The 16601-nt window shown below is 38.2% G+C and overlaps 1 protein-coding gene across 1 annotated transcript in view; it reads right to left on the reverse strand.

Annotated features, from left to right (window-relative positions):
* Positions 1 to 8339: 8339 nt before the first annotated feature.
* LOC117315851 overlaps positions 8340 to 16601 on the reverse strand; it is a 26055-nt gene continuing 17793 nt past the window's right edge. Inside the window, exons 12-13 of the mRNA XM_033870255.1 lie at positions 10645 to 10926; positions 8340 to 8689 (exon numbers count right to left, since the gene is read on the reverse strand). Of these exons, the coding sequence (XP_033726146.1) occupies positions 8340 to 8689; positions 10645 to 10926 (632 nt within the window). The remainder of the gene's footprint in view (positions 8690 to 10644; positions 10927 to 16601) is intronic.

Genomic DNA, 16601 nt, shown 5'->3' on the forward strand with positions numbered 1-16601 from the left:
TTTAATAGTTCTTTTCATGTTTTCATAATTGTTTTGTAGCTATTTTTTAAACCCTGATAGAAGGGCCTCTCTGAATTTTGAGAATGTTCATATCCAGCTTTATTTATTTTCTAACTTTTCTAGTAATTGTTTTGATGAAATGAAGTGATTTTGTTCAGCATTTTACGTGTTTTATCTTTGTTTTCCACTCCTTGTCCAATATAGAGTACACAATGTAACTTTTAGAAATATTGATAACAAATTGTAACTGTCAAAATCCCTGTTGGTCATTTTCGCAAATCTGACTAAAAACTTATTGCGTAAAACTAAAGGGACCAAGGGAAATATGATCATCAAGTTTGACATATATCTTTATGGTCCTTCTCAAGAGATAGCAATAACAAACTTCAATTGTTAATATCAAACATGGGTGAGTAGTCATAATCAGATTAAAGCATTGAATAAGCACAAATTTAGGTTAAAGTAAAGGTTAAGAAACCATTGCTCGAGACCTTCTTAAGCAATCGCGATAAAAATATCAACTGTAAAAATCCAAGATGGCTACCTGTCGGCCATTTTATTTTACAAACCAGACTCAAAATTCAACAGATGCAACTCTAAAGACGACCAAGGGAAACCTACATGTGTACTTTCAGAATTGACCCCCTCTGACCCCCTCAGTAATAATATCTATGCGCTAGGATCAGTTCATCAATCTTGAAACATGTATAATATTCTAAACTTAATTAAAAACTGATATAATCATGATTATATTTAAATGAAAACAGGAAAAGAATCTATTGTCTGAAACTCATGCATTAGTAAAGAAGAGCTAAATAATAAAATTCTGTCACTCAAGCTTATAAATTTTATCTCTACCCCTAGTGGTTCACAGCCCTCCTCAGGTTCTGTATACTTACAATAAACTTCAACAGTCATGTTCTTGGTCACTGTCAGTGCAGTGGAACCTGCATCTGACGGCACTCGTGCTTCACAGGTGTAAGTTACCTCCCTTGTTCTGGGGACATTTCTGTCCCTCAACTCCAGCTGGTTGTTAGTGGTCCTTTCTTGTGATATCAGTAAGGCGCCTTGTCTCCGCCACCCCATGACACAAGGTGGGTTACAGTCAGTTTTACAGACCACAGGACCGAACACATCGCCCCAGATCAATGTGGACCGACCTTCAGCGCCCTCTATCTTTATAAATTGAGGCCCATCTGTAAGAGAGTTGATCCTAGATGTAAATCTATTGTGAAACAATGAAGTCAAATAACTGCGATTTTGTTTTTCAACAAACATGATTAACGAAGCAGAATACCAAGGAGAACCCCGTGGTCAGGCAGGTGAGTCCATATATCTGTTTACGTCTGATCGGAGATTCAAACATCAGTCACTAATGTGGAAGCTTAAGACCTTGTAATCCATAGGTCTTGGGCTCGATCCTTAAATTTGATTAATCATGTGCTTCGTTAAGTCAGTCATGCTCATTTTTGACAACATAAATTAAATGTGGAATTGAGATTGTATATGAATTGTGACAAGATTAATATCATCTTTCACTCCTAACTTGCCAAACACGGGAATTTGGCAGCTTAAGCATCTTATCTACAGGCTTGAGATCCCCCTGACTCACTTCCATTGGAGTGAATGATTATTTTTCTCTTACCCTGTTTACCCTCTTATGTATTAAATATGGACGTTTCTTCAATGAAAGGAAATGTTGACGTGACGTGATTAAATTGTCGACATGACGTCATTGTATTGTTGCAGTGACGAAATGCAATTATTGAGAACATGCAAAGAGCAACCTAAGGTGTGAGAAGAAAATCACACATCGGTAAAATTGTGGATATCCCTGTTGAAGGTAAGAGAAAATGTGTCTAGTATTGAAATTTGTGCTGTCGTGATTTTGTCCTTTGGCAAAATACTTTATCCTAATTGCTTTGATAGCATGATTTATGTGATGGCTCCAGTACATAATGTTTTTCAGTGAGAAAGTCATAGTCACGGACGCCAGGTGACCAGGGAGGAAATATTAAAATGTCCATGGAGATATTGTATTAGCTCGCGGTTACATGTAACACGGAGAGCTAAAAATCTGCTGGTTCTTCGTCAGTTTTGTTTTTATTATTATTATAATTATTTAATTATTCTTAACTTTTTGGAATGGGTATCAGACCATCAGATTGATAAAAGGTGATTATGTATGTACATGTGGAGTACAACTGGACGTGGCAGCAAGCAATTTACTATCCGCACTTAAGACCTAATATTTCTTTAAGATATTGATATCATATGGCACCAATCAGAATTTATAAAAGCTTATAAAATCAAGATGTTTGAAATCCTCTTGCTAAAATCTTTACACTAAAAAAGCTCTATAAGATTACACAAATAAAGTACCGAGAACACCAGTGTCTTTGACTGTACATTTGCGTTATTCATTGTGGGATTTAAGAAACATGTTGTTAGGTTGATTACGGTACTTTTAAAAAAGGTCCACCCAAAGTTCCTGTATGTGCCTCTGTTATAAAAGTACATCAATATATCTTTATTCCCATTCATTTTATTAAAGTTCATTCTTGTCCTATTGACTAAGCTAAGATGTCGTGTAGTTTTAAAGAATAAACTTTAAGCCAACCCACACGGGCACAAATATAAACTATAATTCATAACTTCTTACGGATTGTCAATTTTGTTGCTTGCATGGACGGATGAAGCCAAGTCAACCTCGTGCAAATGAACTTATATTTACGTTAAACAAATTAAAAACTTCGCCACCAGATTACAAAATTCGGTCGCAACGGTGTGACTAAGTATGTCACTTTGTAACATTGCTATACTTATCGTACATGTGTGCACAGTAGTGGAACAGCAGACAGTCAGCCATTCTCGTCGCCAAGGCAACACAAAATATAGTCACATAAGGTAAAATATTCATGTATAACAAATATTTATGATATTGTATAATAAAAAGTTAGCAATACTCATAGAAATACGAATTCAAAGTACAGTGTTGACAGTATAGAATGTGTGTGATTTGGTCATTGGAGACAGAGACTCGGTTGAGCAAGAGCAAGACGACAGCTGTTAAGTGAAATATCACAACGTTATAAACAGAGTTTATATACTCTTTAAAGCCTTGAAAAAAGGATGTTTTTAGGTTTTATAATTTAATTAATGTTGGCTTTTTAGTCTTTCGATTATTTATAAATGTCAAATGTTACTCAAAATTTAGCGCCGAACCCCTGTGACTGTATGTGATGCAGTCTAATAGCCAGGATATGCAGAGCTCCAAAAAAGTGTAATAATGTGGATTTTAGTCGCAGGTTAGCGGAAGATGTACATGGTGTTATTAAAATGCTGGATTTCATTGCCACACTGGCATTTTGGGATGTAAATTCTGATAATAGTAAGAAAAGAAACATTGATTTGAAAATCGATGTACTCGACGGCCGGAAACTGCTGTCCTCCATATGTTTAATTTGAGTCAAATTACGACAATAATGTGTCCCTGTGCTCGATATAGCATACTGCTGCTACAGTCTGTTTTTTGTTGTTAAATAGTGTTAAAATTGAGGTTTATTTTCTGTGACCACTAAATGGTATCAAGCATGGCATTCGAGATACAGCTAATGTTAGACCTATGACGTAGGTCATAAGCTCGGTGCTATCGGGAGTGTCAGTGTTCTGTCAGATCCTGTTTTCTAAACTGTCTGCATTATACTGGCATTTGTATTAGCACATAGAGCGGCTATTCCACTTGTGTTTATATACTTTATAACAATGTTACACAATTCACAAAATGAAAGTGCATTCAGGTCTGAGGCGGTACAGAACTCGATCGCCATTGTAAACTCAGTGAATGTATTCTCACGCCGGCAAGAAAGTGATTCGTTTCTCAGAACAGAAGCACGCTACCCAAAATCTTCAACGGGAAATGAAATAAAGCTTACTTTGTTCATTGAGGCGGAGCGAAGTGAAAATGTAAATATTAATGTATGCAAGTACTGTACACCCAGTTTTTACCTTTAGCAAGGTCTTACTGTAGGTTGTCACTTCAAACTTGTTTGTATTTTATAATTTAATTGTTTTGTATAAGTATGCATGTTTCACATCATATTGTCCACTTGCCCTTTCGTGGACCCACTTTATTGTTCAATAACTAGTTCGAATTTGAATTTTGAATTTGTAAGTATAAATATAAGTTATTGCCCTTGTTATCTGTTTGGAACTCTCCACTATTTTTTTTTATTAAAAAACGTCAGTTCATGTGGCTGTCTGTGTGTTGTTTAACACGCCTATACACTAATAGACAAGTTGTAATTCTTTCAGCAAGCTGCGTGTTTGTAAGCTTACAATTCTTACGCCACTACGGTATATGTGTATGTTTCCGGATATATCGTCTGGTTCTGGGTTCCAAGTAATGATGATTAGTATGTTCTCTTTTGTTCCGGTTTTGGCTTAGTAAAGCGGTGTGTCCATCACATCAAGTGTGTTTGTGATTTGTCACTTTTTGGCGTGGTGGTAGCGCTATATATGAACTCATATCTTCCGACAAACGTATGAGGATTCAAAACGTCCACGCTGAATAAGGTAAAAGTCTAAAATCACATCGCAGTATCATTTCTGTCGTGGAACGCACTTGATATATATGCCTAACAGGAAACACTGGTGCCTTACAAAACTGAAGCAATGAATTTGTTCGAGAATTGGAGGCAAATCCCCGTCTATTAATTTTCGCTAGATCCAAACTTCGATCCGTTTCTCGTATACGGCATGCGTAGCAAGAGAAAACGAGAACTGCACAACTCAGGGGCTTGGTAGACGATGGCAAGGAGGTAGCCGAGAGAAGGCTTTGCACCCTTGAGCAAAAGGTGGGAATATTGGAACTTTTGCTAGGAAGGATTGCTAACTAATCCCCAATAATCTCCAGAAATACAATCGTGAAAAACTCAACAAATGTGTCTACATTACGGATTTCAGTCAACATGAGCCCATCTAATTGACTTTTGCTCAGTCAAATTAGAACCTACAGAGAGACCCGAGAACTTATACCAAAGACTGAGAATAACCTTTTACACAAAGATTGAGATATCACTCATCATGGTGAGGCAATTGACGAAGATGAAGAACTTTCACCATCTTAAGAAAATTTTGTCGTATTAACCTAGTAAAGGTGACCTGTCAAAACTCGTGAAACAGCGTTACGGTACAGAGTTAAGATACCGCACGCTAATGACAATAAAACCTTAAACATCACAGGCACTCGATTCACTAATGGAGGAACTTCAATCAAGTGAGGATGTCAAAGCTATGCGAGCTGCTGCATCGTCTCATTTAAAACAGTCAAAGCCAGTCAGAAAGGGCAATCTAAGTAAATGCAGCTTCCTTCCCGCCCAAGACAAGAAGTTCTTTACTAGAACACGACAGATTGTCGGATTTGCAACGAGGACCTTGAGCTATATTCAGACTCTTAGGAGCCTAAGTCCTCTGTCATAGGCAGGGTCAGAATCCTCCAGTCACCATATTTGGATGTAGTCTATGACCACAGTATTATGCGCCTTACCATCGATAGTGGCGCAACATGAGACATACGAGTATCGTGTGCTGCTGACATGGGTTTGCATGTGACAAGCACAACCAAGTCCGCTCACCAAGCAGATGGGTCTTCGCCGTTAGCAGTCGTGGGTGAAACACGGGCTACTTTCTCTCGTGGTGGCCAGGAGCTCCACTTCGAGGGCTTGGTTGTCGAGAATATAGACTCTAATATTCCAGCAGGTATTCCATTTATAGAGGCGAACGATGTCCGTTCTGCCAAAAGACAGGTAACTTGGAGGTAAATCTTCATACTCCTACAGTTCTTCACCATCATCAATGGACAGACATGCTGAACGACAAGTATTACGAGCCCCATCTCGTTCGACTATCTGGCCAGGAGAGTACTTTGAATGAAACTTCCCGAGGGCTTTGGAACAAAGGTAGCATTAGAACCACATGGTGACCTTGTGGAAAAGGTGTTTGTTTGTTTGAAGACGACCTATATTGTGGTGATAACACACTGGACTAGCTATTATAAAACTTGACAGCCGTTTTGAGGGCACTCAGTAAGAGCGGTTTGAACCTTTCTGCAATATGGTCTCTTGGAACGATCCGTACAAGTCCCCATTATATATCTCCTCTTTGCACATGCTAGATGTTTCTGGTCTCCGGTCTTTTATCGGCGTTTGTTTTAGTTTTTTTGTTTAACGTCCTTTCAACAGCCAGGGTCATTTAAGGACGTGCCAGGTTTTGGAGGTGGAGGAAAGCCGGAGTACCCGGAGAAAAACCACCGGCCTACAGTCGGTACTTGGCAACTGCCCCACGTAGGTTTCGACCTCGCAAACCAGAGGTGGAGGGCTAGTGATAAAGTGTCGGGACAACTTAACTACTGGGCCACCGCGGCCCCCTTTTATCGGCGCTTACGAAGTATTAACAGTCTTAAAAACTGCTCAAACTGTATTTCACCCCTCGATGATGCAGTTGCGGGACGCTTTAGACATGGACAGTGCAATCCGCAGAGTCACCGATAGTTGTGCGTCCCTGAGGAAAACCCCTCATTCTTGACAGCCCAGAGTACTATAGTACAACAGATCCCACTGTAACAGTGGGCTGTTGATATCATCAAACGTCAAATCATCTTCATTGTACGAGAATGCGTGACATCATATACCTTAACCCTGTTACTTGAAGATGAATGTCGAGACTCACTCAGACAAGGACTTCAACGATTATGCATTCCATTCTGTCAATGAGACGGCCCCTCCGCCGTCATTCGAACTGACGCCGCACCAGGGTTCAAAGCTCTAGTAGGTGATGACCTACTTACAAAATATTGCTTGACAATTGAAATTGGTAACACAGAAAACATGAAAAAGAACCCAGTAGCAGAATGAGCCATTCAGGTGTAAGAAGATGAGATTCTAAACCAAGAACCTTCATGCCGAGCAGTAACACCATTACCTATTTCCTTGGCCACTTACCGTGTCAATACTGGAATCCGTAAGCGTGGCCATCATCAAGAGAAATGTGGTTTCACCGTGATCAGTTTATATATCAACAGATCCCAATGGATGATCAAATGCCTATTCTGGAGCAACACAACACTCATAAGAGCAAACATGCCTTCAGCGAGAAGTCTATAACCCCATCGGGATTAACTTCAGGTTTGCGATCTTGTGTACCTCTATTCTGACAGGAACAAAACAAGGGCGCGAGACCGTTATCCTTTTGAGGGAGCCTGGTGCAACATTCAGACGTTTGTTGGCAACCAGTGCGGTCAGTCTCTTATCAAGTAAAATGTACTGACTGTTACAAAGTGGCCAATACAAGTAGAGACCATTCTTTGCTAAGCTCTTCACTACCAGACGGGTCTACTGATGACGGGGAGGAATCGACAGTCCTTCCAAAGGCAGTCCGTACACCTCAAATCACAGCCATCCCCACAGTGATCTCTGTGCCTCCTCCGCAACCTATACTGACTAGTGATGATTCTTGCGATCCTAAACTGAATGATGACAACAGCATGCTGGTGCCAAAACCCCAGGAAGTCAATCCTGAAACTATCATAACCTTCTGTTCAAGACGCATTACCAACCTCCCTAAACGATATGAGGACTTTATTATGTACAAGTGAACCATCTAGAGCTGGGTTCTGTAGCGTTTGTGTTCATTACTAGATAAACATTAATTAGATGAACGTGAAAATGATACGGTTCTAACTAAAAAATTCAGTACTAGTAGGAGTTTTGTATTAGTGACTATGGACACACTTGGTCAGATAATCGAGTCGTCTTTTATGTTTAGCCATGTTCCAGCAATCAGTCTGTTCAAACTGTAGACTTCTTCAATTTTAAAAAGTGGTAGCACCACTACTGTATATGTGTATGTTTCCGGATATTTCGTCTGGTTTCGGGTTCCAAGTAATGATGATTACTATGTTCTCTCGTGTTCCGGTTTCGGCTCAGTAAGTATCAAGTGTGTTTGTGATTTCTGTGACTTACTGGTGTTAGAACGTCGGGACCTGGGAATGAAAAACCTATCCCTCACCAAAAGTAACGTTACTGCACAAATCTATGATAATAGCTTATTTCGTTAAAGCGCCGGCTATATTGCTCAAGTCAATAACCGAGGTGGTTTGAAACTCCTGAACTGTGTTGGTTTCTTAGAAAGCTGAACAGTGGCTGTTTTGTACTGCTATGATTGTCTCCTAGGCAAAACACTTTAAAATTATTGCTCTGGAAGGCATGTGATGAACCTTCCACACTACAAAGAGACGCCAACTCAAAATAGCAGTTAAACCAAACAAACCTTATATCATTTCAGGTAATAGTGATAATGTACATTGTGTTATACTCACAGAGAGGTGTTAGCTGGAATTCCTGACTTTCCTCTGAGGGAGGTCCACTGTATCCCTGTCCAGTCTCCTTAGTCACACATGTATATTGGTTATACTTGTCTCTCAGTCGTACTGAATTGATAACGAGAATGGTGCCTTGGACTGAGAACCTGTCGTTATTAACCTCAGTTCCATTAAGTTTCCATGTAGATGTTAAAACCAGCCCGTGGTTGTTAGGCTTACTTCGTGAACTTGATGAACACCCCAATGTCACAGAGCTGTTGATAATTGGGGACTGAGATGAGGGAGTAATGTTTGGCTTTGTGGGTGAGTCTGAAAATCAATGATGACAAATATAAATTAATTGATTTTTATCTCAAAATTTTTTGAGGTTCTCATTCAGGTGTCAAATTATAGCTTAGTTGAACAGAAATCATATAGATAAATATATATATAAATATATCTATATAACATAGCAACACAAATGACGAAGGAAGACAATTATTTGTCTCGTGTACTGACCGGGCCTCGAACTCACGATCTGCGGCATATTGGCGTTCTTAAAAAAGAATGTTTCAATGACGCAGTGATGGTCGGCCCGATACCCTGACATGATCATTGTGGAAGTCGTCTATTAGATGATATGAATACCTGGATCGCAATGTATTTACATATATGGATACTAATTGTACATATTCCCGGTCAGGGCACGAGTCCAAATATTGTCTTCCTTCGCCTTTTATGTTTCTATGTTATGTATTTATTAGCACGATGTATCATATACACTATGTGTTGGTGATCCGAAGCTATAGATTAGAATTTCCTGTCGTAGTTATATAAATACATCTTATATACATCCGGTGCTTTGCTTTGATTACCAGTAAACCATGAAGCTTCAGATTATCAAAATACAAAACGCATCAAAGTAGAAATGTTAAGTGGAAACAATTAATAGGTGGTCATATGATACAAGGTAAAGGCCGGGTGGAACAAATTATATGAAATGTTACTTACTATAGACGTTACAAATTTATAGAAAGCAAGATAGGATGCCGATGTTAAATATGAAAATCTCATTCCTTTTTTGAAGGGATTTGATCGCAATAATTAAGCATTGATGTCATTCTTTTTTAGTTTCATTGGGGTATGAAAAACATATTTGTAAACTGTATGAATCATTGCAACGGAATCTTAAGCTTATAATAATTTTTTGAAATCCATCTCCAAAATCAAAACATATGTTTTATGTACAATTTAACTGATCTAATAAGGGATTCTGTTTCACTAATCAATACGCAACGTCAATGGCCGTATTTTGAGATCACCTTTTTCGCGCCATTTTCATATTTTTTCATAGAGGAGAAAAAAATCTCAGCCAATCAGAAAGCCGCACTCTGTACAAAACAATGGACAAATAATCAACATTTGATTTAATTATTTTGGCAAAACACTATGATAACTAGACATTGCCCCCGATATTTTAAGAATTCTATTCATGTTTTCATTATTGTTTTGTTGCTATAGCTATATGTTTTTAACCATGATAGATAATTTTGATATCCAGTCACATCTATTTTTTATAGGTGACATGCTTTAACCCCTATCTTTAGAATGGTTGAAAAACTGTACAGTGGAGGAAATCCTCAGACAAAAAGTAATAACTTTTCTAAGATTAATGGAATAAACAAAGGACAACAACTCTGCCAAAATAGTCATGGTGGAATTCACTATCCTATAACTTATAATAACTGTCCTCCAAATACAAAATACGCATGACTCAGTAGTAACTACCAATAACTGCACTAAACGTGTCAAATACGTATGACTCACCAGTAACTACCAATAACTGTCCTCCAAGTATAAAATAAGAATGACTCACCAGTAACTACCAATAACTGTCCTCCAAGTATGAAATACGTATGACTCACCAGTAACTACCAATAACTGTCCTCCAAGTATGAAATACGTATGACTCACCAGTAACTACCAATAACTGTCCTCCAAGTATGAAATACGTATGACTCACCAGTAACTACCAATAACTGTCCTCCAAGTATGAAATACGTATGACTCACCACTATCTACCAATAACTGTGCTTTAATAAGTATGACTCACAAGTAATTACCAATAACAGTTCTCCAAGTATCGAATAAGTATGACTCAATCATAGCTACCAACAACTGACTACCAAGTATTTATTAAGTATGACTCACCAGCAACTATTAAAAACTGTCCTCCACGAATCAAATAAATATGACTCACCAATTATGAAATAAATGTAACTCACCAGTAATTACCAAGAACTTTCCTCCAAGTATCTTATTTCCGCTTATTTTCTTGGTGTAGTAGTATCCAGCATGTTTTACTTCCAGGGAATCAATTGTCAACTTAGCATTTGTTGATGTCAGTTCCACTGTTACACCATTGTTATAATTGTTACCAACTGCTTTGCCATAACTGTATGTGAAAAGTGTCCTTTCATTGAAGTAAATGGTAGAAATACTCCTGTCTGGCGGCTTTGGAAGAATCAGTCTTACCTGAGCACCATTTTCTTTGTATATAGCTTCCACTGTAACACAAGAAGAATTGTTGTCATTACAAATCACCCTTCAAGTAGCTGTCAGTTCAGGAAACTGTTGTATGCTTGTTTCTGATGTTGATCTGCGCTAGTTTGAAACATGTTATACATTAAATTACTTGAATGATTAATGTCACAATAGGTTAATCATAATGTCTTAAAAAGATGAACACAGAAAATTAGGGTGAATTTTACTTACCAAGTATTTCAAAAAGTAAATTATGTATTCATAATGAAACGTGTATTTTTTTATGAAATCATCAATTGATATTTTGGAAAATCAATGAACCTCATTACAGCCCCTGCTCCTTTAAAATGCTCAATAAGTTAACATTGTGTACTTAAATACAATCTAAAAATACCATTGTTTTGATAAACATCAACCACAATCAACACATGTTTCGCTTTTTGTTTACACTAAAAACATTAATAGGCTAAAAACTGACTGATTGAACATGACATGAACATGACATAGAAATAAGTTTGTATATTGTAAATACAAACAAGACCGACATTTTTAACAACAATGAAACGCGTCTATTCACAATCACAATATATAATTCATTGAAAATAATGTTTGTTTTTGTCAAGCAGATAAAGTGTCATTAAGAATGTAAATTGTTGCATTTTTCAGAAAAAAAATAACTACCAAGTATTGTAAGCCTCCACGCATCAAAGAACTTGTAAATTACACATTTATACAATGATGGATTACAATTATTTAATAATGTATTACACTTATACAATCATGGTTTACACTTATACAATAATGAGTTGCACAATGATTGATATCACTCATACAGTGATACAGTGATTAATTGCACGCATACAATGACCATGAATCAGCTTATTAATAAACAATACTTTTATAAAAATGAATTACACATATCATTGGTTTTGACCTTTTGGTTTTTTTCAGTGAATAAAAGCAAACATAAGCAAATCACTCAATTTTCTATTTTTATTTCAAATAACTATCATGTTTGTAAGATTATTGTTTATGTTATCAACCAGTTTTATTCCAAAAAGGCATGTCCCTATTTAAAGTTCACTAACGCCAACTGTGCCTCTTTTACTCATAATAGGACGATGGGACTCGCACCTAGATATGCAAAAGTTTCTACTCACACCCAGGTGTGATAAGCTACAGTTGATTCTCACACCCAGGTATGACAGGAAACAGTTGTGACTCAAACCCAAGTGTGACATACTACATCCAGGACTCCAAACCAGGTGTGACAGGCTATAGTTGATACTCAGACCCAGGTGTGACAGGCTACAATCAATATTCATACCCAGGTATGACAGGCTACAGTAGATACTCACACACAGGTGTGACAGGCTACAGTTGATACTCAAACATATGTGTGACAGGTTACAGTTGATACTTACACCCAGGTGTGACAGGCTACAGTTGATACTCAGACCCAGGAGTGACAGGCTACAGTTGATTCTCACACCATGGTGTGACAGGCTATAATCAATACCTACACTCAGGTGTGGCAGGCTACAGTTTATACTCACACCCTGGTGACATGCTATAACCAACACCCACACCAATGTGTGACAGGCTACAGTAAACACGCACACCGATGGCGATGTGTGACAGGAAACAGTTAATACTCACACCTAGGTTTGACAAGCGACCATCAATATTCACACCCAGGTGTGACAGGCTACAATCAATATTCATATCCAGGTGGGACAGGCTACAGTTAATACTCTCACCCAGATCTGACAGGCTACAGTTAATACTCACACCCAGGTGTGACAGGCTACAGTTAATACTCTCACCCAGGTGTGACAGGCTACAGTAAACACTTACACCGATTGCGAGGTGTGACAGGCAACAGTTAATACTAATACCCAGATGTGACAGGCTACAGTTAATACTCACACCCAGGTGTGACAGGCTACATTTGATACACCAAGGTGTGACAAGCTTCAGTTGATACTCACACCCAGATGTGACAGGCTACAGTTAATACTCTCACCCAGGTGTGACAGGCTACAGTAAACACCTACACCGATCGCGAGATGTGACAGGCAACAGTTAATACTCATACCCAGATGTGACAGGCTTCAGTTAATACTCACACCCAGGTGTGACACGCTACAGTTGATACACCAAGGTGTGACAGGCTACAGTTGATACTCACACCCAGATGTGACAGGCTACAGTAAACACTTACACCGATCGCGAGGTGTGACAGGCAACAGTTAATACTAATACCCAGATGTGACAGGCTACAATTGATACACCAAGGTGTGACAAGCTACAGTTGATACTCACACTCAGATGTGACAGGCTAAAGTTAATACTCTCACCCAGGTGTGACAGGCTACAGTTAATACTCATACCTTTGGGTGACAGGCTACAGTTGATACCCACAACCAGGTATAAACAGGCATCAGCAAATACTCACACCCAGGTGTGACAGTCTACAGTTGATACTGAGACCCAGGTGTGACCGGCTACAGTTGATACTAACACCCAGGTGTGACAGGCTACAGTTAATACTCATACCTTGGGGTAACAGGCTACAGTTGATACCCACACTCAGGTATGACAGGCTTCAGCAAATACTCACAACCAGGTGTGACAGGCAACAGTTGATACTCACACCGATCGCGATGTGTGACAGGGTGCAGTTTATACTCACACCCAGGTGTGACAGGCTTCAGTTGATACTCACTCTCAGATGTGACAGGCAACAGTTGATACACCCAGGTGTGACAGGCTACAGTTGATACTCAAACATAGGTGTGACAGTTGACAGTTGATACTTACACCCAGGTGTGACAGGCTACAATCAATATTCATACTCAGGTATGACAAGCTACAGTAGATACTCACACACAGGTGTGACAGGCTACAGTTGATACTCAGACCCAGGATTGACAGGCTACCGTTGATTCTCACACCATGGTGTGACAGGCTACAATCAATACCTACACTCAGGTGTGACAGGCTACAGTTGATACTCAAACCCGGGTGTGGCAGGCTACAGTTGATACTCACACCCTGGTGACATGCTACAATCAATACCCACACCAAGGTGTGACAGGCTACAGTAAACACTCACACCGATCCCGATGTGTGACAGGAAACAGTTAATACTCACACCTAGGTTTGACAAGCGACAATCAATATTCACACCCAGGTGTGACAGGCTACAATCAATATTCATACCCAGGTGTGACAGGCTACAGTTATTACTCTCACCCAGGTGTGACAGGCTACAGTAAACACTTAAACCGATCGCGAGGTGTGACAGGCAACAGTTAATACTAATACCCAGATGTGACAGGCTACAGTTGATACACCAAGGTGTGACAAGCTACAATTGATACTCATACCCAGATGTGACAGGCTACAGTTAATACTCACACCCAGGTGTGACAGGCTACAGTTAATACTCTCACCCAGGTGTGACAAGCTACTGTAAACACTTACACCGGTCGCGAGGTGTGACAGGCAACAGTTAATACTAATACCCAGATGTGACAGGCTACAGTTAATACTCACACCCAGGTGTGACAGGCTACAGTTGATACACCAAGGTGTGACAATCTACATTTGTGACTCACACCCAGGTGTGACAGGGTACAGTTGATACTTACACCCAGATGGGACAGGTTACAGTTAATGCTCACACCCATTCGATAGATGACATAATTGGTTCAAAAAAATCAGCTAAAACGTTTACTTAGCTTAATACAATTTTGTAATGTCAAGAATATTTGATCATTTTTCTGTATTGAACAAGTATCATTTCCCCAAAGCAAAGTTTTTTTCAGTTAATATTATATCTAACTGAAATAAGGTATTTTGTCTGATAATGTTGTACACACGATAGTAAAAAATGGTAAGTACTTTCTACTAACCCACAATAACATAGTGGACTTTCCTCTAAATTTCTTATGCACAAAAATTGGTTATGATTACTACATTTGAGCCTTAATCTTGTATGTAAGATTTGAAGATTACTATTTCCAATTTTAAGATTATTTGGGATTATTAGTTTGTCCTTTTTTAAAAGGCCTTTGATTATACTGACAGACGGATTTTCTCGAATATCAACTGGTAATGCATTCCATAACTGAATTGAGGCATAATGAGGTTTTGTAAAACTGAGTTCTGCAATAAATTGAGAGTAAATTATTTGAAAATTCGTGCATTATGCCTATGACTATATGATACTTTAACTGGAATAAGATCTGATAGATAAAATGGAGTTTTCTTGTGATACATTTTATGAAACTATACAATTTTGTGATTTTCCCGTCTTTAAGATAATTTTTCCAAGTCCACATCTTTATACAATAGATTTACACTAGACAATTTTGTAGCACCTGTAACCATTCTTGTTGCTTCTATTTGAATGTTTTCTAAATTTTGATACAAGTAATTTGGTAAATTATCCCAGACAATGTCAGAATATTCTAAAATCGGTCTAATAAAAGCAAAATATATTTGGAGAGAATTCCTATCAAGGGTGTTTTTTAAATTTCTTAATACTGCTAGTCTTGGTGATACTTTTTTCAATATATAGTCAACATGTGTATGCCATGTACCATCGTCAGATATCAATACCCCTAAGTGTTTATGAGACTTTACACTAGTTACATTTATATTGTTCATAGTGATAGGATCATAGATTCCAGAGCCCCGTTCGATTTGCACTCTTCTGATTCTAGAAGATATCTTCCGGTCACTCGATTTGAAGCTCTTCTGCTTCTGGAAGATCTTCTACTCTTCTGTCTCAAAGCTGGAAGATTTATCTTCCAAGATGGCGGCGACCATGTTTTAAGTGTGCGAGTGATGAGTTTCACTAGAGAAGGATTTATAACACATACATGCACATGTTTGTGTCATCGTGTTTGAGAAAACTTAAAAACTTGCTTATTTTTTGTTTTATTCTTCCGGTTTACTCGATTTACATATAACGGAATACGATCTTCTTAGAAGGCTTCTCTTCTTAGAAGAGTGCAAATCGAACGGGGCTCTGGTATAATTTTCCTGTTAATTAATAACGATTCTGTCTTATCTGGATTGGATTTTAGTAACCACTTATTTGCCCATATATGTATTTTCGAAAGATCATTATTGATAGTATCGATAGCGAGAGTGCGATTTTCAATTATTATATACAAGGCTGTATCATCAGCAAATAATTTTATTTTACACTTTATGTCATTCACAATAACATTTATGTTTACGAGGAAGAAAAGAGGTTCTAAGATTGAACCTTGAGGTACATCTGCTTTTATATTTTGAGTTTCCGAAGAAATACCATTTATTACAACCCTTTGACTTCTGCCAGATAAATAATTTTCACACCAAGCTAGTAATTTCCTAGATATGGCTGATTCTTTCAATTTATTGATAAGACCCCTGTGCCAAACACGATCAAAAGCTTTATATCACAAAATACAGCAATAATTTCTTCACCCCAGATGTGAAGCCTGATTGACAATTTGTAAAAAAAAGAAGGTATCCCTAAAAAAATTGTAAACGTGTTTGAAAATACACCTTTCCATTAATTTGCCAACAATACTTATCTAAGATATGGCTCTATAATTTGAAACAGTAGTTTTATCGCTTTTCTTAAAAACTGGTGTAACATTCGCTATTTTCCATAAAGAGGGATATATACTACAGT

Source organism: Pecten maximus, chromosome 17 (assembly GCF_902652985.1).
Source record: "Pecten maximus chromosome 17, xPecMax1.1, whole genome shotgun sequence".
NCBI lineage: Eukaryota > Metazoa > Mollusca > Bivalvia > Pectinida > Pectinidae > Pecten > Pecten maximus.